We start from the raw sequence: 24,860 nt of genomic DNA on the forward strand, positions 1-24,860 counted from the left end.
TGTCATGGTATATCTCAGTCTCTCACTCTCACTGCCTCTCACACTCTGTCATGGTATATCTCAGTCTCTCACTCTCACTGCCTCTCACACTCTGTCATGGTATATCTCAGTCTCTCACTCTCACTGTCTCTCACTCTCTCTGTCATGGTATATCTCAGTCTCTCACTCTCACTGTCTCTCACACTCTCTCTGTCATGGTATATCTCAGTCTCTCACTCTCACTGTCTCTCACACACTGTCATGGTATATCTCAGTCTCTCACTCTCACTGTCTCTCACACTCTCTCTGTCATGGTATATCCCAGTCTCTCACTCTCACTGTCTCTCACACTCTCTCTGTCATGGTATATCCCAGTCTCTCACTCTCACTGTCTCTCACACTCTCTCTGTCATGGTATATCCCCGTCTCTCACTCTCACTGTCTCTCACACTCTGTCATGGTATATCTCAGTCTCTCACTCTCACTGTCTCACACTCTCTCTGTCATGGTATATCTCAGTCTCTCACTCTCACTGTCTCTCACACTCTCTCTGTCATGGTATATCCCAGTCTCTCACTCTCACTCTCTCTCACACTCTCTCTGTCATGGTATATCTCAGTCTCTCACTCTCACTGTCTCTCACACTCTCTCTGTCATGGTATATCTCAGTCTCTCACTCTCACTGTCTCTCACACTCTCTCTGTCATGGTATATCTCAGTCTCTCACTCTCACTGTCTCTCACACTCTCTCTGTCATGGTATATCTCAGTCTCTCACTCTCACTGTCTCTCACACTCTCTGTCATGGTATATCTCAGTCTCTCACTCTCACTGTCTCTCACACTCTGTCATGGTATATCTGAGTCTCTCACTCTCACTGTCTCTCACACTCTCTCTGTCATGGTATATCTCAGTCTTTCACTCTCACTGTCTCTCACACTCTGTCATGGTATATCCCAGTCTCTCACTCTCACTGCCTCTCACACTCTGTCATGGTATATCTCAGTCTCTCACTCTCACTGTCTCTCACACTCTGTCATGGTATATCTCAGTCTTTCACTCTCACTGTCTCTCACACTCTCTGTGTCATGGTCTATCTCAGTCTCTCACTCTCACTGTCTCTCACACTCTGTCATGGTATATCTCAGTCTCTCACTCTCACTGCCTCTCACACTCTCTCTGTCATGGTATATCTCAGTCTCTCACTCTCATTGTCTCTCACTCTCTCTGTCATGGTATATCTCAGTCTCTCACTCTCACTGTCTCTCACACTCTCTCTGTCATGGTATATATCAATCTCTCACTCTCACTGCCTCTCACACTCTCTCTGTCATGGTATATCCCAGTCTCTCACTCTCACTGTCTCTCACACTCTGTCATGGTATATCCCAGTCTCTCACTCTCACTGTCTCTCACACTCTGTCATGGTATATCTCAGTCTCTCACTCTCACTGCCTCTCACACTCTGTCATGGTATATCTCAGTCTCTCACTCTCACTGTCTCTCACACTCTGTCATGGTATATCTCAGTCTCTCACTCTCACTGTCTCTCACACTCTGTCATGGTATATCCCAGTCTCTCACTCTCACTGTCTCTCACACTCTGTCATGGTATATCCCAGTCTCTCACTCTCACTCTCTCTGACACTCTCTCTGTCATGGTATATCTCAGTCTCTCACTCTCACTGTCTCTCACACTCTGTCATGGTATATCCCAGTCTCTCACTCTCACTGTCTCTCACACTCTGTCATGGTATATCTCGATCTCTCACTCTCACTGCCTCTCACACTCTGTCATGGTATATCTCAGTCTCTCACTCTCACTGTCTCTCACACTCTCTCTGTCATGGTATATCTCAGCCTCTCACTCTCACTGTCTCTCACTCTCTCTGTCATGGTATATCCCAGTCTCTCACTCTCACTGTCTCTCACACTCTCTCTGTCATGGTATATCTCAGTCTCTCACTCTCACTGTCTCTCACTCTCTGTCATGCTATATCTCAGTCTCTCACTCTCACTGTCTCTCACACTCTGTCATGGTATATCTCAGTCTCTCACTCTCACTGTCTCTCACCCTCTGTCATGGTATATCCCAGTCTCTCACTCTCACTGTCTCTCACACTCTCTCTGTCATGGTATATCCCAGTCTCTCACTCTCACTGTCTCTCACTCTCTCTGTCATGGTATATCCCAGTCTCTCACTGTCACTGTCTCTCACACTCTCTCTGTCATGGTATATCCCAGTCTCTCACTCTCACTGTCTCTCACACTCTGTCATGGTATATCCCAGTCTCTCACTCTCACTGTCTCTCACACTCTCTCTGTCATGGTATATCCCAGTCTCTCACTCTCACTGTCTCTCACACTCTGTCATGGTATATCCCAGTCTCTCACTCTCACTGTCTCTCACACTCTCTCTGTCATGGTATATCCCAGTCTCTCACTCTCACTGTCTCTCACACTCTGTCATGGTATATCCCAGTCTCTCACTCTCACTGTCTCTCACACTCTGTCATGGTATATCCCAGTCTCTCACTCTCACTGTCTCTCACACTCTCTCTGTCATGGTATATCTCAGTCTCTCATTCACTGTCTCTCACACTCTGTCATGGTATATCCCAGTCTCTCGCTCTCACTGTCTCTCACACTCTGTCATGGTATATCCCAGTCTCTCACTGTCACTGTCTCTCACACTCTCTCTGTCATGGTATATCTCAGTCTCTCACTCTCACTGTCTCTCACACTCTCTCTGTCATGGTATATCTCAGTCTCTCACTCTCACTGTCTCTCACACTCTGTCATGGTATATCTCAGTCTCTCACTCTCACTGTCTCTCACACTCTCTCTGTCATGGTATATCTCAGTCTCTCACTCTCACTGTCTCTCACACTCTCTCTGTCATGGTATATCTCAGTCTCTCACTCTCACTGTCTCTCACACTCTCTCTGTCATGGTATATCTCAGTCTCTCACTCTCACTGTCTCTCACACTCTGTCATGGTATATCTCAGTCTCTCACTCTCACTGTCTCTCACACTCTGTCATGGTATATCTCAGTCTCTCACTCTCACTGTCTCTCACACTCTCTCTGTCATGGTATATCCCAGTCTCTCACTCTCACTGTCTCTCACACTCTGTCATGGTATATCCCAGTCTCTCACTCTCACTGTCTCTCACACTCTCTCTGTCATGGTATATCTCAGTCTCTCACTCTCACTGTCTCTGACACTCTCTCTGTCATGGTATATATCAGTCTCTCACTCTCACTGCCTCTCACACTCTCTCTGTCATGGTATATCTCAGTCTTTCACTCTCACTGTCTCTCACACTCTGTCATGGTATATCTCAGTCTCTCACTCTCACTGTCTCTCACACTCTGTCATGGTATATCTCAGTCTCTGACTCTCAATGCCTCTCACACTCTCTGTGTCATGGTATATCTCAGTCTCTCACTCTCACTGTCTCTCACACTCTGTCATGGTATATCCCAGTCTCTCACTCTAACTGTCTCTCACACTCTCTCTGTCATGGTATATCTCAGTCTCTCACTCTCACTGTCTCTCACACTCTGTCATGGTATATCTCAGTCTCTCACTCTCACTGCCTCTCACACTCTGTCATGGTATATCTCAGTCTCTCACTCTCACTGTCTCTCACACTCTGTCATGGTATATCCCAGTCTCTCACTCTCACTGTCTCTCACACTCTGTCATGGTATATCCCAGTCTCTCACTGTCACTGTCTCTCACACTCTGTCATGGTATATCTCAGTCTCTCACTCTCACTGCCTCTCACACTCTGTCATGGTATATCTCAGTCTCTCACTCTCACTGTCTCTCACACTCTGTCATGGTATATCCCAGTCTCTCACTCTCACTGTCTCTCACACTCTGTCATGGTATATCTCAGTCTCTCACTCTCACTGTCTCTCACACTCTGTCATGGTATATCCCAGTCTCTCACTCTCACTGTCTCTCACACTCTGTCATGGTATATCCCAGTCTCTCACTCTCACTCTCTCTGACACTCTCTCTGTCATGGTATATCTCAGTCTCTCACTCTCACTGTCTCTCACACTCTGTCATGGTATATCCCAGTCTCTCACTCTCACTGTCTCTCACACTCTGTCATGGTATATCTCGATCTCTCACTCTCACTGCCTCTCACACTCTGTCATGGTATATCTCAGTCTCTCACTCTCACTGTCTCTCACACTCTCTCTGTCATGGTATATCTCAGCCTCTCACTCTCACTGTCTCTCACTCTCTGTCATGCTATATCTCAGTCTCTCACTCTCACTGTCTCTCACACTCTGTCATGGTATATCTCAGTCTCTCACTCTCACTGCCTCTCACCCTCTGTCATGGTATATCCCAGTCTCTCACTCTCACTGTCTCTCACACTCTCTCTGTCATGGTATATCCCAGTCTCTCACTCTCACTGTCTCTCACTCTCTCTGTCATGGTATATCCCAGTCTCTCACTGTCACTGTCTCTCACACTCTCTCTGTCATGGTATATCCCAGTCTCTCACTCTCACTGTCTCTCACACTCTGTCATGGTATATCCCAGTCTCTCACTCTCACTGTCTCTCACACTCTCTCTGTCATGGTATATCCCAGTCTCTCACTCTCACTGTCTCTCACACTCTGTCATGGTATATCCCAGTCTCTCACTCTCACTGTCTCTCACACTCTCTCTGTCATGGTATATCCCAGTCTCTCACTCTCACTGTCTCTCACACTCTGTCATGGTATATCCCAGTCTCTCACTCTCACTGTCTCTCACACTCTGTCATGGTATATCCCAGTCTCTCACTCTCACTGTCTCTCACACTCTCTCTGTCATGGTATATCTCAGTCTCTCATTCACTGTCTCTCACACTCTGTCATGGTATATCCCAGTCTCTCACTCTCACTGTCTCTCACACTCTGTCATGGTATATCCCAGTCTCTCACTGTCACTGTCTCTCACACTCTCTCTGTCATGGTATATCTCAGTCTCTCACTCTCACTGTCTCTCACACTCTCTCTGTCATGGTATATCTCAGTCTCTCACTCTCACTGTCTCTCACATTCTGTCATGGTATATCCCAGTCTCTCACTCTCACTGTCTCTCACACTCTGTCATGGTATATCTCAGTCTCTCACTCTCACTGTCTCTCACACTCTGTCATGGTATATCTCAGTCTCTCACTCTCACTGTCTCTCACACTCTCTCTGTCATGGTATATCCCAGTCTCTCACTCTCACTGTCTCTCACACTCTGTCATGGTATATCTCAGTCTCTCACTCTCACTGTCTCTCACACTCTCTCTGTCTTGGTATATCTCAGTCTCTCACTCTCACTGTCTCTCACACTCTGTCATGGTATATCCCAGTCTCTCACTCTCACTGTCTCTCACACTCTGTCATGGTATATCTCACTCTCTCACTCTCACTGTCTCTCACACACTCTCTCTGTCATGGTATATCCCAGTCTCTCACTCTCACTGCCTCTCACACTCTCTCATGGTATATCTCAGTCTCGCACTCTCACTGTCTCTCACACTCTCTCTGTCATGGTATATCTCAGTCTCTCACTCTCACTGCCTCTCACACTCTGTCATGGTATATCTCAGTCTCTCACTCTCACTGTCTCTCACACTCTGTCATGGTATATCTCAGTCTCTCAATCTCACTGTCTCTGACACTCTCTCTGTCATGGTATATCGCAGTCTCTCACTCTCACTGTCTCTCACACTCTGTTATGGTATATCTCAGTCTCTCACTCTCACTGTCTCTCACACTCTCTCTGTCATGGTATATCTCAGTCTCTCACTCTCACTGTCTCTCACACTCTCTCTGTCATGGTATATCTCAGTCTCTCACTCTCACTGCCTCTCACACTCTGTCATGGTATATCTCAGTCTCTCACTCTCACTGTCTCTGACACTCTCTCTGTCATGGTATATCCCAGTCTCTCACTCTCACTGTCTCTCACACTCTCTCTGTCATGGTATATCCCAGTCTCTCACTCTCACTGTCTCTCACACTCTGTCATGGTATATCCCAGTCTCTCACTCTCACTGTCTCTCACACTCTGTCATGGTATATCCCAGTCTCTCACTCTCACTGTCTCTCACACTCTCTCTGTCATGGTATATCTCAGTCTCTCACTCTCACTGTCTCTCACACTCTCTGTCATGGTATATCCCAGTCTCTCACTCTCACTATGTCTCACACTCTCTCTGTCATGGTATATCTCAGCCTCTCACTCTCACTGTCTCTCACTCTCTCTGTCATGGTATATCCCAGTCTCTCACTCTCACTGTCTCTCACACTCTCTCTGTCATGGTATATCTCAGTCTCTCACTCTCACTGTCTCTCACACTCTGTTATGGTATATCCCAGTCTCTCACTCTCACTGTCTCTCACACTCTCTCTGTCATGGTATATCCCAGTCTCTCACTCTCACTGTCTCTCACACTCTCTCTGTCATGGTATATCTCAGTCTCTCACTCTCACTGTCTCTCACACTCTGTCATGGTATATCTCAGTCTCTCACTCTCACTGTCTCTCACTCTCTCTGTCATGGTATATCCCAGTCTCTCACTCTCACTGTCTCTCACACTCTCTCTGTCATGGTATATCTCAGTCTCTCACTCTCACTGTCTCTCACACTCTGTCATGGTATATCCCAGTCTCTCACTCTCACTGTCTCTCACACTCTGTCATGGTATATCTCAGTCTCTCACTCTCACTGTCTCTCACACTCTCTCTGTCATGGTATATCTCAGTCTCTCACTCTCACTGTCTCTCACACTCTCTCTGTCATGGTATATCTCAGTCTCTCACTCTCACTGTCTCTCACACTCTGTCATGGTATATCTCAGTCTCTCACTCTCACTGCCTCTCACACTCTGTCATGGTATATCCCAGTCTCTCACTCTCACTGTCTCTCACACTCTCTCTGTCATGGTATATCTCAGTCTCTCACTCTCACTGTCTCTCACACTCTCTCTGTCATGGTATATCTCAGTCTCTCACTCTCACTGTCTCTCACACTCTGTCATGGTATATCTCAGTCTCTCACTCTCACTGTCTCTCACACTCTGTCATGGTATATCTCAGTCTCTCACTCTCACTGCCTCTCACACTCTGTCATGGTATATCTCAGTCTCTCACTCTCACTGCCTCTCACACTCTGTCATGGTATATCTCAGTCTCTCACTCTCACTGTCTCTCACTCTCTCTGTCATGGTATATCTCAGTCTCTCACTCTCACTGTCTCTCACACTCTCTCTGTCATGGTATATCTCAGTCTCTCACTCTCACTGTCTCTCACACACTGTCATGGTATATCTCAGTCTCTCACTCTCACTGTCTCTCACACTCTCTCTGTCATGGTATATCCCAGTCTCTCACTCTCACTGTCTCTCACACTCTCTCTGTCATGGTATATCCCAGTCTCTCACTCTCACTGTCTCTCACACTCTCTCTGTCATGGTATATCCCCGTCTCTCACTCTCACTGTCTCTCACACTCTGTCATGGTATATCTCAGTCTCTCACTCTCACTGTCTCACACTCTCTCTGTCATGGTATATCTCAGTCTCTCACTCTCACTGTCTCTCACACTCTCTCTGTCATGGTATATCCCAGTCTCTCACTCTCACTCTCTCTCACACTCTCTCTGTCATGGTATATCTCAGTCTCTCACTCTCACTGTCTCTCACACTCTCTCTGTCATGGTATATCTCAGTCTCTCACTCTCACTGTCTCTCACACTCTCTCTGTCATGGTATATCTCAGTCTCTCACTCTCACTGTCTCTCACACTCTCTCTGTCATGGTATATCTCAGTCTCTCACTCTCACTGTCTCTCACACTCTCTGTCATGGTATATCTCAGTCTCTCACTCTCACTGTCTCTCACACTCTGTCATGGTATATCTCAGTCTCTCACTCTCACTGTCTCTCACACTCTCTCTGTCATGGTATATCTCAGTCTTTCACTCTCACTGTCTCTCACACTCTGTCATGGTATATCCCAGTCTCTCACTCTCACTGCCTCTCACACTCTGTCATGGTATATCTCAGTCTCTCACTCTCACTGTCTCTCACACTCTGTCATGGTATATCTCAGTCTTTCACTCTCACTGTCTCTCACACTCTCTGTGTCATGGTCTATCTCAGTCTCTCACTCTCACTGTCTCTCACACTCTGTCATGGTATATCTCAGTCTCTCACTCTCACTGCCTCTCACACTCTCTCTGTCATGGTATATCTCAGTCTCTCACTCTCACTGTCTCTCACACTCTCTCTGTCATGGTATATATCAATCTCTCACTCTCACTGCCTCTCACACTCTCTCTGTCATGGTATATCTCAGTCTCTCACTCTCACTGTCTCTCACACTCTCTCTGTCATGGTATATCTCAGTCTCTCACTCTCACTGTCTCTCACACTCTCTCTGTCATGGTATATCTCAGTCTCTCACTCTCACTGTCTCTCACACTCTCTCTGTCATGGTATATCTCAGTCTCTCACTCTCACTGTCTCTCACACTCTGTCATGGTATATCTCAGTCTCTCACTCTCACTGCCTCTCACACACTGTCATGGTATATCTCAGTCTCTCACTCTCACTGTCTCTCACAATCTCCCTGTCATGGTATATCTCAGTCTCTTACTCTCACTGCCTCTCACACTCTCTCTGTCATGGTATATCTCAGTCTCTCACTCTCACTGTCTCTCACTCTCTCTGTCATGGTATATCTCAGTCTCTCACTCTCACTGTCTCTCACACTCTCTCTGTCATGGTATATATCAGTCTCTCACTCTCACTGTCTCTCACATTGTCTCTGTATTGGTATATCCCAGTCTCTCACTCTCACTGTCTCTCACACTCTGTCATGGTATATCCCAGTCTCTCACTCTCACTGCCTCTCACACTCTCTCTGTCATGGTATATATCAGTCTCTCACTCTCACTGTCTCTCACACTCTCTCTGTCATGGTATATCTCAGTCTCTCACTCTCACTGTCTCTCACACTCTGTCATGGTATATCTCAGTCTCTCACTCTCACTGCCTCTCACACTCTCTCTGTCATGGTATATATCAGTCTCTCACTCTCACTGTCTCTCACACTCTCTCTGTCATGGTATATCTCAGTCTCTCACTCTCACTGTCTCTCACACTCTCTCTGTCATGGTATATCTCAGTCTCTCACTCTCACTGTCTCTCACACTCTGTCATGGTATATCTCAGTCTCTCACTCTCACTGTCTCTCACACTCTGTCATGGTATATCTCAGTCTCTCACTCTCACTGTCTCTCACTCTCTCTGTCATGGTATATCTCAGTCTCTCACTCTCACTGTCTCTCACACTCTCTCTGTCATGGTATATCTCAGTCTCTCACTCTCACTGTCTCTCACACTCTCTCTGTCATGGTATATCCCAGTCTCTCACTCTCACTGTCTCTCACACTCTCTCTGTCATGGTATATCTCAGTCTTTCACTCTCACTGTCTCTCACACTCTCTCTGTCATGGTATATCTCAGTCTCTCACTCTCACTGTCTCTCACTCTCTCTGTCATGGTATATCCCAGTCTCTCACTCTCACTGTCTCTCACACTCTGTCATGGTATATCCCAGTCCCTCACTCTCACTGTCTCTCACACTCTGTCATGGTATATCTCAGTCTCTCACTCTCACTGTCTCTCACTCTCTCTGTCATGGTATATCCCAGTCTCTCACTCTCACTGTCTCTCACACTCTGTCATGGTATATCTCAGTCTCTCACTCTCAATGCCTCTCACACTCTCTGTGTCATGGTATATCTCAGTGTCTCACTCTCACTGTCTCTCACACTCTGTCATGGTATATCCCAGACTCTCACTCTCACTGTCTCTCACACTCTGTCATGGTATATCTCAGTCTCTCACTCTCACTGTCTCTCACACTCTGTCATGGTATATCTCAGTCTCTCACTCTCACTGTCTCTCACACTCTCTCTGTCATGGTATATCTCAGCCTCTCACTCTCACTGTCTCTCACACTCTCTCTGTCATGGTATATCTCAGTCTCTCACTCTCACTCTCTCTCACACTCTCTCTGTCATGGTATATCCCAGTCTCTCACTCTCACTGTCTCTCACACTCTCTCTGTCATGGTATATCCCAGTCTCTCACTCTCACTGTCTCTCACACTCTCTCGGTCATGGTATATCCCAGTCTCTCATTCTCACTGTCTCTCACACTCTGTCATGGTATATCTCAGTCTCTCACTCTCACTGTCTCTCACACTCTCTCTGTCATGGTACATCTCAGTCTCTCACTCTCACTGTCTCTCACACTCTGTCATGGTATATCTCAGTCTCTCACTCTCACTGTCTCTCACACTCTGTCATGGTATATCCCAGTCTCTCACTCTCACTGTCTCTCACACTCTCTCTGTCATGGTATATCTCAGTCTCTCACTCTCACTGTCTCTCACACTCTCTCTGTCATGGTATATCTCAGTCTCTCACTCTCACTGTCTCTCACACTCTGTCATGGTATATCCCAGTCTCTCACTCTCACTGTCTCTCACACTCTGTCATGGTATATCCCAGTCTCTCACTCTCACTGCCTCTCACACTCTCTCTGTCATGGTATATCCCAGTCTCTCACTCTCACTGTCTCTCACACTCTGTCAAGGTATATCCCAGTCTCTCACTCTCACTGTCTCTCACACTCTGTCATGGTATATCTCAGTCTCTCACTCTCACTGTCTCTCACACTCTGTCATGGTATATCTCAGTCTCTCACTCTCACTCTCTCTCACACTCTCTCTGTCATGGTATATTTCAGTCTCTCACTCTCACTGTCTCTCACACTCTCTCTGTCATGGTATATCCCAGTCTCTCACTCTCACTGTCTCTCACACTCTCTCTGTCATGGTATATCTCAGTCTCTCACTGTCACTCTCTCTCACACTCTCTCTGTCATGGTATATCCCAGTCTCTCACTCTCACTGTCTCTCACACTCTGTCATGGTTTTTCCCAGTCTCTCACTCTCACTGTCTCTCACACTCTGTCATGGTATATCTCAGTCTCTCACTCTCACTGTCTCTCACACTCTGTCATGGTATATCCCAGTCTCTCACTCTCACTGTCTCTCACACTCTCTCTGTCATGGTATATCTCAGTCTCTCACTCTCACTGTCTCTCACACTCTGTCATGGTATATCTCAGTCTCTCACTCTCACTGTCTCTCTTTCATTCTTCTCCCTCTCTCACGCTTTCTCTCACTCTCTCCCCCTGTCTCATTCTCTTTCCTCTTTCCTCTTGCTGTCTCTCTCTATCTCACTCTCACCACTCTCGCACTCTCACTCCATCTCACTGTTTTACTCTCTCACTCTCTTTTGATCTTTCTCTCATACTCCCCCTCTCTCTCTCTCACACACTCAGTCTCTCTTGCTCTCCCTTTCATTCTCTCTACCCTTGCCCCTGGATCGAATCGTATTGAAAAACAAACTTGCCCCCTCACTCCAAAAACAGTGCCCCCCCCCGCCCCTCCGAAGACCAGTCTGGAGATAATGAAGTGTGTGACCACCATGAGACCTGAGCTTCCTGACTAACGCTGAGCAGAAGGTGAGAGGTGTTTGTAAGGGATTCTCAGTGAGTCAGGCTGTAGGCCTCAGGTCCTGCAGCTCTGCCTTGACCTTTACCCAGAACGGGCTGTCCATGTGCCCAGGCTGGACTGACCCCTGGGGCTGTTAGAGTTTGCGCGTGGTATTGAGTACAACATGAATTCTTCAAACAGTGAAGCAAAGGGGCGAGTTTTTTTTTTCGCCGATGGCCGTTCAACGTCGTTTTTATCTTTTCTTCTGAGACCCAGCCTCACTTCTCTGGCAAAGTGCGAGTCGGCCTGTTCAGAACAGGCTGCAGGTTTGACCTTGTTGATAAGGCTCAAGGGACAACTCTCCATTCCGTTGGGTAGAAAAACAAAATGTGATTTTGTTCTGTTCATTTATTGGCCCGATCTCTAATTGCCCCTAGGGAAGGTGACGGTGAGATACTTTCTTGCACCTCTGCAGTCTGTGTGGTGTAAGGACACCCATACACCGCTGCTAGGGAGGGAATTCCAGGATTTTGACCCACGACAATAATGTCTCTTTCCCCCTCCGTCTCTCTATCTCTCCCCTTTTCTCCCCCCTCTGTCCCTCTGTTTCCCTCCCTCCATTTCACTCTACCCTGTCTCTCTCTCTCCCCCCCTTTCTCTCCCCCCGTCTTTCCTCCCTCTCGATCTCCCTCTCCTTCTTGTTTCTCCCCATCTCCCTCTTTGTCCCTCTCTCTCCCTCTCCTCTCTCCCCTCTCTCTATCTCTCTCTCTCTTCCCCCCCCCTTTCTTCTCCCTTCCTCTCTTCCCCCTTCTCCCTCTGTCTCTTCCCATCTCCCTCTATGTCCCTCTCTCTCCCTCCCTCCTTTCTCTCTCCCCTCCCGTCTATGTCTCTTCCTCTCTCTCCCCCTCCACTCTTCCTCTCTCTTTCCCTCTCATTCTCTCTCTCTCTCTCTCTTCCCCGTCCCTCACTCTTCCTCTCCCTCTCTCTCTCTCTCTCTCTCTCTATTGTGCCCTCCCCACCCGAGTCTCTCTGTCTTTCACTTACTTTCTGAAATGCAAAAGTAAATTGCTGTCATCTCTAATGACTGTCGTCTGCGCTCTTTCAATTCACGGTGAGATTTGCATACCATTTATTTTCAAGTCTCCGAAACTGTTCAAAGGCAGAAAACTCATGTGGGTGATTTGAGCAGGAGCAGGAGCTGCGAAACCTCGCTAATGAGTCCTGTATTTTTTTTCCCCCCTCTTTGTTGGACTGTAAAACCTTAAGAAACCGTCACTGGAATTGGCCTTTCGGCCCCTCGAGCATTCTGTGTCTGGCCCGATATTCCTTGTGTCCATTTTTCTGCCCGTTACCCATCACCCTTGATTCCCCTCCTGTTCAAGAATCTATCTTGCTCAGCCTTAATATACACAAGGACTCTGCTCCCTCCTCCCCCCCCCCCCACAGTTCTCTGCGGTAAAGAGCTCCTAAGACTCACAACCCTCTGAAGAAAGAAGATCCTCCCCATCTCAGTCTTCAATTGCCCCCCCCCCCACCCACTTTATTCTGAGACTGCGCCCTCTCTGTTCCGAGACCCTCCCATGACGGGGGGTTGGGGGGGGAAGCATCCTCTCAGCATTGACCCTGTCAAGCCCCTGAAAAACCCGAATGTTTCGATGAGGTCAGCTCTCGTTCTCCCGGTGAGCAGAGTCCCAACCCGTTTCCCATTTGCTCCGTAACAGAGATCATCCTCATCAGCCTTCCCTGAACCCACCTCTGAATCTTCCCTCGAGTAAGGACAAGCGAAACTGCTCCAGATGTGCTCTCCCTATCACCGTGTCCAGGCGCCGTGAGACCTCCCCATTCTGACAGTCCAACCCCCTCGAATTAATAGTAAACAAGCCTTCCCTGTGCGCTAGCTCTGTGTTTTGTGCACAAGTACACCACCCCCCCCCCCGCGAGTCCCTTAATGTGGCAGCTCTCTGCAGTTTTTCTCCACTTCAATAACCTTCTGATCCTCTGTTCCTCCTTCCAAAATAAACAACGTCGCATTCCGCCCCCCGCCCCCGTCACTCCATGAGTCGACATTAAAGAGAAAGCTCCCTCAAGTGTAAACTTCACTGAAACGCACTTAGCCGTCCTTTGTGACAAGATTGGTGCTTGCTCTTCGTGTGGGTCATTTAGTCCAGGTAGACCGTTTGCGAAGCCCCCATGGTGTGGTCTGACCAGAAAGCCCCTTCATCTCTGACTGAAGGCAGATCTGAGGGATTTTCACGATTGACAATTGAGTTGCTTGGCTCAATGTGGAGTATCTTCTAAGATCCCAAGTGAGAGACTTGAACCCACTCTTGGGAGGGAGGGACACTACCACTGGGTCACAAGACCTATTTGATATGTGGTGAATTTAACCTGAAGTGGCAACTTATTTTCTAACAACGCACAAATAAACCTCTCTCTCGATCTAAGACTGTAGTTTTTTTTTTCAACTTTTGCACCATTGGACGTGCTCAGGGATAGCCAGATGTGTTTCGAATCTCTTTCAAATGTCTGTAATACTCAAGCCCACAACTTAAGGGAGCTGCTAAAGTTTGAAATTTGAAACTGAGAGAAGGATGGGAGTTATTAATTGGAAGAAGATTGTTAAGTTGGTAAATTTAATCATAGGTGACAGTGACATGACAGAGGAAGAGGTTTGCTGATGAGTTAGAAATTGGTCATCTCATTGCTATCGTAGAATCCCGACAGTGTGGAAACAGGCTATTTGACCCAACAGGTCCACACCAACCCTCCATAGAGGAGTAACCCTCCCAGACCCATTCACCATTCCTCTACATTTACCCCTGACTAATCCACCCTAACCTGCACATCCCTGGGCATTACGGGACAATTTAACACGGCCAATCCACCCTAACCTGCACATCCCTGGGCATTACGGGACAATTTAACACGGCCAATCCACCCTAACCTGCACATCCCTGGACACTGTGGGACAATTTAGCACGGCCAATCCACCCTAACCTGCACATCCCTGGGCATTACGGGACAATTTAACACGGCCAATCCACCCTAACCTGCACATCCCTGGACACTGTGGGACAATTTAGCACGGCCAATCCACCCTAACCTGCACGTCCCTGGACACTATGGGACAATTTAGCACGGCCAATCCACCCTAACCTGCACATCCCTGGGCACTATGGGACAATTTAGCACGGCCAATCCACCCTAACCTGCACATCCCTGGGCACTACGGGACAATTTAACACGGCCAATCCACCCTAACCTGCACATCCTTGGGCACTATGGGACAATTTAGCACGGCCAATCCCCCCTAACCTGCACATCCCTGGGCACTATGGGACAATTTAGCACGGCCAATCCACCCTAACCTGCACATCCCTGGGCACTATGGGACAATTTAGCACGGCCAATCCACCCTAACGTGCACATCCCTGGGCACTATGGGACAATTTAGCACGGCCAATCCACCCTAACCTGCACATCCCTGGGCACTATGGGACAATTTAGCACGGCCAATCCACCCTAACCTGCACATCCCTGGGCACTATGGGACAATTTAACATGGCCAATCCACCCTAACCTGCACATCCCTGGGCACAATGGGACAATTTAACATTGCCAATCCACCCTAACCTGCACATCTTTGGATTGTGGGAGTAAACTGGTGCATCCGGAGGAAACCCACACAAATACGGGGAGAATGTGCAAACTTCATGCAGACAGTCACCCGAGGGTGGAATCAAACCCAGATTTAAAAGGTACCTAAGGGGCCAGTTTATCACACAGAGGGTGGTGCGTGTATGGAATGAACTGCCAGAGGAAGTGGTGGAGGCTGATACAATGACAGCACTTAAAATGCATCTGGATGGGTACATGAATAGGAAGGGGTTAGAGGGACACGGGCCATGTGCTGGCAAATGGGACAAGATTATTATGGGATATCTGGTCGGCATGGATGGGTTGAACCGATAGGTCTGTTTCCGTGCTGGACATCTCTATGATTCTACATGTTCTGCAGTCTTCTCTAAAAGAAATCTGGCCTCTGTCGCCCTGGACCATCCACAAAACGGTCCACTTCTGTTTTCTCTCTTCTTCCCTTGTTTTCTAAAGCCCGAATTTAAATGTATGTAAACCAGGCGTCTAACACCACTCACAGGCCTCAAAATCTAGAGTAAACTAAAACTTGTCCATCTTTCTTCAGATAATATTGAAATACAAATCAAATTTAATGTTATAAGCGAGTCTGCTGACTTTGTAACGTACGTTTCCACATAGTATTAACACTGTAGTTCAACGTTTGCCACAAAAATTGTCACTAGTGATTAGATTAGATTACTTACAGTGTGGAAACAGGCCCTTCGGCCCAACAAGTCCGCACCGACCCACACCCATTCCCCTACATTTACCACTATGGGCAATTGAGCATGGCCAATTCACCCTAACCTGCACATTTTTTGGACTGTGGGAGGAAACCAGAGCACCTGGAGGAAACCCACGCAGACACGGGGAGAATGTGCAAACTCCACACAGTCAGTCGCCTGAGGCGGGAATTGAACCCGGGTCTCTGGCGCTGTGAGGCAGCAGCGCTAACCACTGTGCCACCGTGCTGCCCACCGGTGTTACGGACTGGACCAGACCCCCTCAAAATATTTTAAGAAGGCTATCCTAAATCCTAACTTTTTCTGATTTTTAAGGCAAATGTGAAGTTCCAGATGTAATGCAATTGGTAAGCTATTCAATGTTAAGCAAAAATACAGTTTATTTAAATCACTAAAGTTAAAATGCAAACAAAAGAAAGTACAACTTAGATTAACTTAACTCTGTTGGAAAACTTAACTGAATAATAGATGCCGTAACTATTACTAATTAACTGTTCCAATATAGTAACATCCCATAAACACACCCCTTGGCGAAAAGGGAAATTCGGAAAAATAGATTTGTTTCACAGAAAGGGAGAACAGCAGGGAGAAACCCCAGCCTCTAGCTATATCCGAGAGAGGGAAAAGGTAGCTGCCACTTCCTCAAGTCCACAACAGCAACAGCTTAAAGTTAAACTTAAAAAACTAAACCAAAAACTGTAAAGCTTGGTCTGTGAGAGCTGGCCACACCCAGTCAGGCTGCTTCTATTGTTCCAATTTGTAAAAAAAAATCAAGTCCTCACCAGCTGTTAACTCTGGTTGTCTTGGTGCCTCTGCCTTGCAACTTCTTTTAAAAAAAAACCTCTTAGAGCTACAGCATTGTCACACGAGATACATGCGGTTGTCACTGGCAACTCACTCAGGAAACATTGAGAATTGTTCTTTCAGCACCTTTTCTGGATCAGGGCTTCAGGTATCACACAGAACTCCTGGAAAAGGTTCTCTTAGAAAGGCAGAGGTTGAGCTACATTGCGTCTCTCTCTCTCTCTCTCTCTTGGCAGGTATGACTCTGGTAGAATACCTAACAATATGGAAACAACACTTTACTCCAACAAAATGTTGGCCTTGAAGGGTCATCAGGCAAGATTATAAAAAATAGGCCTTTTTTTTTCTCAAAACATTTAGAAGGTTCAGGTGCAATCTGATTAAAACCTTTCTGATATTAATGGAAAAGACTGAGGAGATAAATTATTTCCACTGGTTGGGGATTCCAGAAATTAGGGGCATAGTCTAAGAATTTGGGATGGACCATTCAGGAGTGCTTCTACAGAGTGGTATGTGTGTTTGGAATAACCTTTGACAAGTGGCAGCGATGCTAGTTTCTATAATTTTAAATCAGCGATAGATACATCTTGGTTAAGAAAAGGTATTGAGGGATGTGGGCCAAAGGCCATTTTAATGGAGTTAGGCCACAGATCAGCCATGATCCCATTGAGTGGTGGACCAGGGGCGAGGGGTCGAATGGCTGTTCCTATGTAACAGCCATTGACCCAGGCATGTGATTACCCGTGGAATGGTCCAAGCAATTCCCTTACGCCAGGTCATTGCTTAGAAGCGTATTTAAAATTAAAAACCCGAACGTTCTTTCGCTGGCCTGGTACGGTGGATTCATTCAAGGTGCGTCTGGGCAGATGCATGAGTAGGTGGGGAGCAGAGGGATACAGATGCTTCGGAATTGGGCGACAGGTTCAGACAGTGGATTTGGATCGGCTCAGGCTTGGAGGGCTGTTCCCAGGCTGTAAATTTTCTTTGGCCCCCCCTTTTCAAATAAAACAGTCGGGTACCTCCTCAATCTGGTCTAACAAATCACTCCTTGCAAATCTTTAAAGACCGACGATCAAAATCAACAATAAGGTGCCTTCGTAGCAACTAATCACATGGTGTTGTCACTTTTCCAGGTCACATTATGGTTAACGGACCAATAACCCCCATTCCAGTGAAAGCGAAACCTTCAACTGTGGATCCTATAATTCCTCAGGTCCCCTTGGGTAAGTGCTTCACTGCTGGTTTATTATTATTGCCCTATTATTGTTCCATCTTGCCTTCATCGTGTGCTCTTGCTTCCTGGGGTGTTGTTTAATATAAAGGAACACAACGAGAGTGTGAGGTACTGCACAGTGGCCAAATGGTCTTTGGAGTCACTTGGGTTTTGGAGTCCTGCTAACAGGTTGGGACTTGTATATCTGAAGCTCTTGGAGGCACACGCACATGGACGGCTGTACAATTGCCTCAGGCCGGTCTGATTTTCACTCGTGGATGTCCAAAATGCGACTTGTGTGTTTCCAACCTGAAAAATGTGTTGCTGGAAAAGCGCAGCAGGTCAGGCAGCGTCCAAGGAGCAGGAGAATCGACGTTTCGGGCATCAGCCCTTCTTCAGGAATGAGGAGGGTGTGCCAAGCAGGCTAAAATAAAAGATAGGGAGGAGGGACTTGGGGGAGGGGCGTTGGGAATGCGATAGGTGGAAGGAGGTCAAGGTGAGGGTGATAGGCCGGAGTGGGGGTTGGGGGGGCGGAGAGGTCAGGAAGAAGATTGCAGGTTAGGAAGGTGGTGCTGAGTTCAAGAGTTGGGACTGAGACAAGGTGGGGGAAGGGGAAATGAGGAAACTGGAGAAATCTGAGTTCGTCCCTTGTGGTTGGAGGGTTCCCAGGCGGAAGATGAGGCGCTCTTCCTCCAACCTGGTCCGAATGTATCTAAAGCTGCCGCGGTTTTATTGATGAGTTGCAGTTCCTTTTCGAGATTTTGAAGTCCGTCTCTGGGATATGGCCCTGGGACACCTTTTGACTGCTTTGGGAAAGGGACAAGGCCCTTTGGGAGGAAGAATATGCCCTTGGTTGGAATTAAAAGTAGACGTGAATGTGCATCAAATCATTGAGCTGTCGAATGAACTGTCCAGAGAAATGTTATGATGTGGAGGTGCCAGTGTCGGACTGGGGTGGATAGTGTTAACAATCACACAACACCAGGTTCGAGTCCAACAGGTTTATTTGGAAGCACTCGCTTTCGGAGCGCTGCTCCTTCATCAGCTGGTTGTGATGAATAAGACCATAAGACACAGAATTTATAGCAAAAGGTTACAGTGCCATGCAACTGAAATGATACTTTGAACAAACCGAGATCACTGCTAAGTCTTTCATCTTTTAGAATGAGTTGCAGGTTTCGGTTCATTAATACGTAAATCCCAGAACTTGTGTTTGGTGACATTCTCGAGATAACTTAAAGTTTTATTTTAAAAAAAGGTGATATTTCCGCTCAGTCAATGCATTAAAGGTGTGAGGTTAGCCTCTGTCTGTATCCCAGTCTTGAGTCAGACTGGTTCGATTTCCACAGTGGAGTTTATAAAATATTCCGTGAATTGACTGCCTGCAGGATTTGCTTTTGGAGCAAAATATAAAGTACCTGCGAATTTCATTCTGCAACTGTAAATTCACCCCATTGAAATGTGTGTGTGTGTGTGTGTGTGTATGTGTGTGTGTGTGTGTGTGTGTGTGTGTGTGTGTGTCTGTGTGTGTGTCTGTGTGTCTGTGTGTGTGTGTGTGTGTGTGTCTGTGTGTGTGTGTGTGTCTGTGTCTGTGTGTGTGTGTCTGTGTGTGTGTGTCTGTGTGTGTATGTGTGTTTGTGTGTGTGTGTGTGTCTGTGTGTGTGTGTGTGTGTGTGTGTCTGTGTGTGAGTGTGTGTGTGTGCGCCTGTGTGTGCGGGGGTGTGTATGGTCTGAGAGTGTGCGTCTGTGAGTGTGTGTGTGTGTCTGAGTGTGTGTGTGTGCCTGATTGTGTGTCCGTGTCTGTGTGTGTGTGTATGTGTATGTATGTCTGAGAGTGTGTATGTGTGTGTGTGTGTCTGTGAGTGTGTGTTGGTGTGTGTGTGTGTGTGTCTGTGTGTGTGAGAGTGTGTGTGTGTCTGTATGTGTGTGAGTGTGTGTCTGTCTGTGTGTGTTTCTGTGAGTGTGTGTGTGTCTGTGAGTGTGTGTGTGTATGTGTGTGTGTATGTGTCTGAGAGTGTGTGTGTCTGTGTGTGTGTATGTCTGTGTGTATGTGTATATGTGTGTGTGTCTGAGAGTATGTGTGTGTGTCTGTGAGTGTGTGTGTGTCTGTGTCTGTGTGTATGTGTGTGTGTCTGTGTGTGTCTGTGAGTGTGTGTATGTGTGTGTGTGTGTCTGTGAGTGTGTGTCTGTGTGTGTCTGAGAGTGTGTGTTTGTGTGTGTGCCTGTGAGTGTGTGCCTGTGTGTGAGTGTGTGTGTCTGAGTGTGTGTGTGTCTGTGACTGTGTGTCTGTGAGTGTGTATGTGTGTGTGTGTCTGTGAGTGTGTATATGTGTATGTGTATGTGTGTGTGTCTGCGTGTGTGTGTGTGTATGTGTGATTGTGTCTGTGTGTGTGTCTGTGAGTGTATGTCTGTTTGTCTATGCGTGCGTGTGTGCATGTGAGAGTGTGAGTGTGTTTGCATGTGTGCATACTTGGTAAAGTGTGTGTGTGTGAATGTGATGGAGTATAAGCCTGTGTGAGGGTGTATGTATGAGAGAGAGTGTGCATAAGAAAGTGTCTGTGTGAGTGTGAGTTTGTAAGAGTGTCTGTGTGTGTGTGTATGTCTGTGTCTGTGTCTGTCTCTGTGTGACTGTGTCTTTGTCTGTGTGTTAGTCTGTGTCTGTGTGTGTCTGTGTCTCGGTCTGACTGTGTCTGTGTGTGTGTGTCTGTGGCTGTGTGTGTGTATCTGTCTGTGTGTGTGTGTGTGTCTGTGGCTGTGTGTGTGTGGGTGTCTGTGTGTGTGTGTCTGTCTGTGTGTGTGGGTGTCTGTGTGTGTGTCTGTCTGTGTGTGTGTGTGTGTGTCTGTGGCTGTGTGTGTGTGTGTCTGTGTTTGTGTGTGTGTGTGTGGGTGTCTGTCTGTCTAAGTATGTCTGTGTCTGTGTATCTGTCTCTGTGTGTGTGTCTGTGTCTGTGTGTCAGTCTGTGTCTGTGTGTCTGTCTGTGTGTGTGTGTGCGTGTGTGTGTGTGTGTCTGTCTGTCTGTCTGTCTGTGTGTGTGTGTGTAGTGCAATGGGGTCACCAGTAGTGTGACATGAACCCAAGGTCCCGGCTGAGGCCCTCCCCTTGGGTATTGAACATGGCTATCAGCCTCTGCTTGACCACTCTGCGGAGTTGCCCGTCTGGAAGTCCACCTTGGAGGACAGTCACCCGAAGGTCTGAGGCCAAATGTCCGGGACCTCTGAAGTGTTCTCCAACTGGGAGGGAACACTCCTGCCTGGTGATCATTGCACTGATGTCCATTCATCCGTTGTCATAGAGAAATGTTAAGCTGACAAGACATTTAAATCTATGTAGAGGTAGGCCACAGGTCAATATTGATGTCATTGAATAGCAAACCAGGCTGGATATTTCATTAAATATTGCATAGAATCAGACAGTGCAGAAGAGGCCCTTCAGCCCATCCAATCTGCACCAACAAAACTGCTCCACATCTGCATTTGTCCCACTTTCCGGCATGAGGCTTTGGATATTATGGCATTTCAAGCCATAAATTCATGTATTTTTTAAATCCCACCCCAACTGCCCACCTGGACGGCACATTCCAGTGTGCTGCCTGGAAACGTGGCAGAGGCAGGTTCAATGGAGGCATTCAAGGTTCGGGCAGGGAAGGTGTCGGCATTGGGTGATTATTTGGGTCATAATGGTGTGCAAGGATAGCGGGGAAAGGAGGGAGTTTGCCACTAGATAGTGGAGTTGGTACTGGTACAATGGGCTGAATGGCCTCGTTCAGCGCTGTTTGTGATTCTCTGATACGGGTTGAGCCCAGAAACAAAGAGAAAGGGAGCGCCGCACTGTCGGGGGTGTAGTATAGACCCCCATGTAGTGGCCGAGAGGTAAATGAGCCAATATGTCGGCGTATTTGTTGAAAGTAGGGCCTGAAGAATTAGGGGCTTCACTTATCCTCAGATGAACCAAGATGCAAACAGTGTGAAAGACACAGAAGTGCATTCAAGGTTACTTTTTTTTGCTTGAGCCAGAACAAACCCACCAGAGGGAGCACGATTCTAGATTCAGTCTGAGGAAATTGGATGAAGCAGCAGCGGGTGGCCATTTTGGAGACAGTGATCATAACCCAGTTCAATTTAACATCACAATGGCGCGGGAGTAAACGCTCCAAGCTGGGAGGAGGGGGTTCGGTCCATTTTATGAAATTGGGGTCTGACCTTGCGAAAGTGGAGTGGGTACAGCTATGGAAGGTAAATCCATAACAAATCACTCAGAATCTTTCAGAAATGGAATTCTTCAGACCGACACAGTAGAAATGTGTCCCCAAAAATAACAAGGGTGCTCATGGCATCACGAAAGAGCCGTGGTTATCCAGGGAGCACGCAGGGTAAAGTGAAGCAGGAAAAGACAAACGTATGGCATTCTCAAAAACAATTTAGCCAGTGGAAAGCCTAGAGGAGAATAGACAGTGAATTGTTCTGGATGTAGATTTGCTCGCTGATCTGGTTAGACACTTCGAGTTAGACCCCATCCAGCACCCCCTGAGAAAAGGAACAGGAAATGAAATCACAGGAAGTGGCATTGCCACAGGAAATGACGTCACCAACCCAAAGAAACCCAAACCTATAAATAGAAAGCAGGAATCATGTACACTGCTTCACCTGAGGCCCACTGAAGATGTTACCTAGTATGGTGACGTCTGGAAATGACCCTTCCAGTTCAGCTAGCAAACCTACATCTAGAACCTCAACCTGAGCTACAAATCTTCTCAAAACTCGCTAAAGTTAATTGTTGCTAAAAGAAGACACAAGGGTGAACCTTACACTCATCAAGACCAGTACCAAGAAACAGGCCTTAGTCTGGGCGAGAGGGCACCGATGAATTGGACTGTCTTTGGCATGGAGATACAGCAGCAACTATCAATCTTAATCCTCAAACCAAGAAGGGAGACAGAATACTGCCATGGGAATGCATCAGCAACTGTAGTCTCTATGACCCAGCAAGGAAGGTGCAGGATATATATAAATTCCTTATTGATGACATAAAACATATTTCTCTGCGTTTAACGTCTCTGGTCTGCAGCAAATGCAAATGGATGACCCGAACTGATGATCTGAAATTAGTTTTAGGTGCAATCCTTGGCGCACTCTAGATTATTTTGTAAGTGTTGTCCAATCGCAGAATCACATCTAGTGTTGGAGGTGGAGCTCTGAGGCTTGCAAGGATGGGCTGGTTGAGTGCAGTTGGCTTGGTGTCCGCTGTGAATGACCAATTGGGCACTTGGTTTGAAATTTGAACATGCAGCCTGCGTACCTGGCATCACACCCACACTGAAACGCACATGCCACGTTACTCATGTGCTTGAAAGCTTTTTGGTGGCAGCGTTCTGTTGGTAGAGGGATACCCTTCACGGGTTTGGCAGCAAGAGGTAGCGAGAGTCACCCCTTGTTCAAATGCAGGTTCAATTGGCAGGAAGACAAATGCAATGTTAGCCTTCATTTTGTGTGGGCTACAACACAAGAGCTGAAATGTATTGCTGAGGCTGTATTTGGAATATTAGGAGCAATTTTGAGCCCCATATCAAAGGAAGGATCTGCTGGCATTGGGGGGGGAGGGTGCAGAAGAATAGATGTAGGTTTGCTCGCTGAGCTGGATGAGGAAGGGCGCCACTTCGACTGGGACAACACATCCATCCTAGGACAAGCCAAACAGAGACATACACGAGAATTCCTAGAAGCATGGCATTCTAACTGGAACTCCATCAATAATCAGATTCACTTGGATCCCATTTACCACCCCCTGAGAAAAAGAATAGGAAATGACATCACCACAGGAAATGACATCACCACAGGTAATTACATCACCAACCCAAAGAAACCCAAACATATAATCGAAAGCAGGAATCATCAGCAGCGCATCGTCCGGAGGCCCACTGAAGATGTTACCAAGGATGGTGACGAAACATCTGAAAATGAACCTTCCAGCTCAGTGAGCAAACCTACATGCAGAACCTCAACCTGAGCTACAATTTGTCTCAAAACACCTTTAGAAGAATGATCCCGATGATGAAGGGCTTGTCATTTGAGGAGCAGTTGAGGACTCTGGCTCTACTCGATGGAGTTTAAATGGATACGTGGGGGGGTGCAGGATCTGATTAAAACTTACAGATTACTGAGAGGTCTGGATAGAGTGAGATGAGAAGGAAAACTTCAGCCAGAGGGGTGGAAGGGGAGTGAATCTGTGGAACTCATTGCTGCAGAGAGCTGTGGAGGCCCATTCATTGAATGACTTTCAGACAGAAATAAACAGGTTCTTGATTGGTCAGGGGATTGAGGGTTATGGGGCGAAGGCAGTAGAATGGGATTGAGAAACATATCGGCCATGATAAATATTGGCCATGCTCAATTGTCCCATAGTGCCCAGGGATGTGTAGGTTAGGGTGGATTGGCCGTGCTAAATTGTCCCATAGTGCCCAGGGATGTGCAGGTTAGGGTGGATTGGCCGTGCTAAATTGTCCCATAGTGCCCAGGGATGTACAGGTTAGGGTGATTGACTGTGCTAAATTGTCCCATAGTGCCCAGGGATGTGCAGGTTAGGGTGGATTGGCCATGCTAAATTGTCCCATAGTGCCCAGTGATGTGCAGGTTAGGGTGGATTGGCCGTGCTAAATTGTCCCATAGTGCCCAGGGATGTGCAGGTTAGGGTGGATTGGCCATGCTAAATTGTCCCATAGTGCCGAGGGATGTGAAGGTTAAGGTGGATTGGCCGTGCTAAATTGTCCCATAGTGCCCAGGGATGTACAGGTTAGGGTGATTGACCGTGCTAAATTGTCCCATAGTGTCCAGGGATGTGCAGGTTAGGGTGGATTGGCCGTGCTAAATTGTCCCATAGTGCCCAGGGATGTGCAGGTTAGGGTGGA

At 47.2% G+C, this 24,860-nt stretch overlaps 1 protein-coding gene across 4 annotated transcripts in view; it reads left to right on the forward strand.

The window, feature by feature from the left end:
* The window catches only part of LOC140457003 (pyruvate carboxylase, mitochondrial-like), a 1,063,875-nt gene that overhangs the window by 714,821 nt on the left and 324,194 nt on the right, over window positions 1–24,860 (forward strand). For all 4 annotated transcript variants that reach the window (XM_072550900.1, XM_072550899.1, XM_072550901.1 and 1 more), the window contains one exon: window positions 17,879–17,968. In XM_072550900.1, the coding sequence (XP_072407001.1) occupies window positions 17,879–17,968 (90 nt within the window). The remainder of the gene's footprint in view (window positions 1–17,878; window positions 17,969–24,860) is intronic.

The sequence above is a fragment of the Chiloscyllium punctatum genome, chromosome 31 (assembly GCF_047496795.1).
Source record: "Chiloscyllium punctatum isolate Juve2018m chromosome 31, sChiPun1.3, whole genome shotgun sequence".
Classification (NCBI taxonomy): Eukaryota; Metazoa; Chordata; class Chondrichthyes; order Orectolobiformes; family Hemiscylliidae; genus Chiloscyllium; species Chiloscyllium punctatum.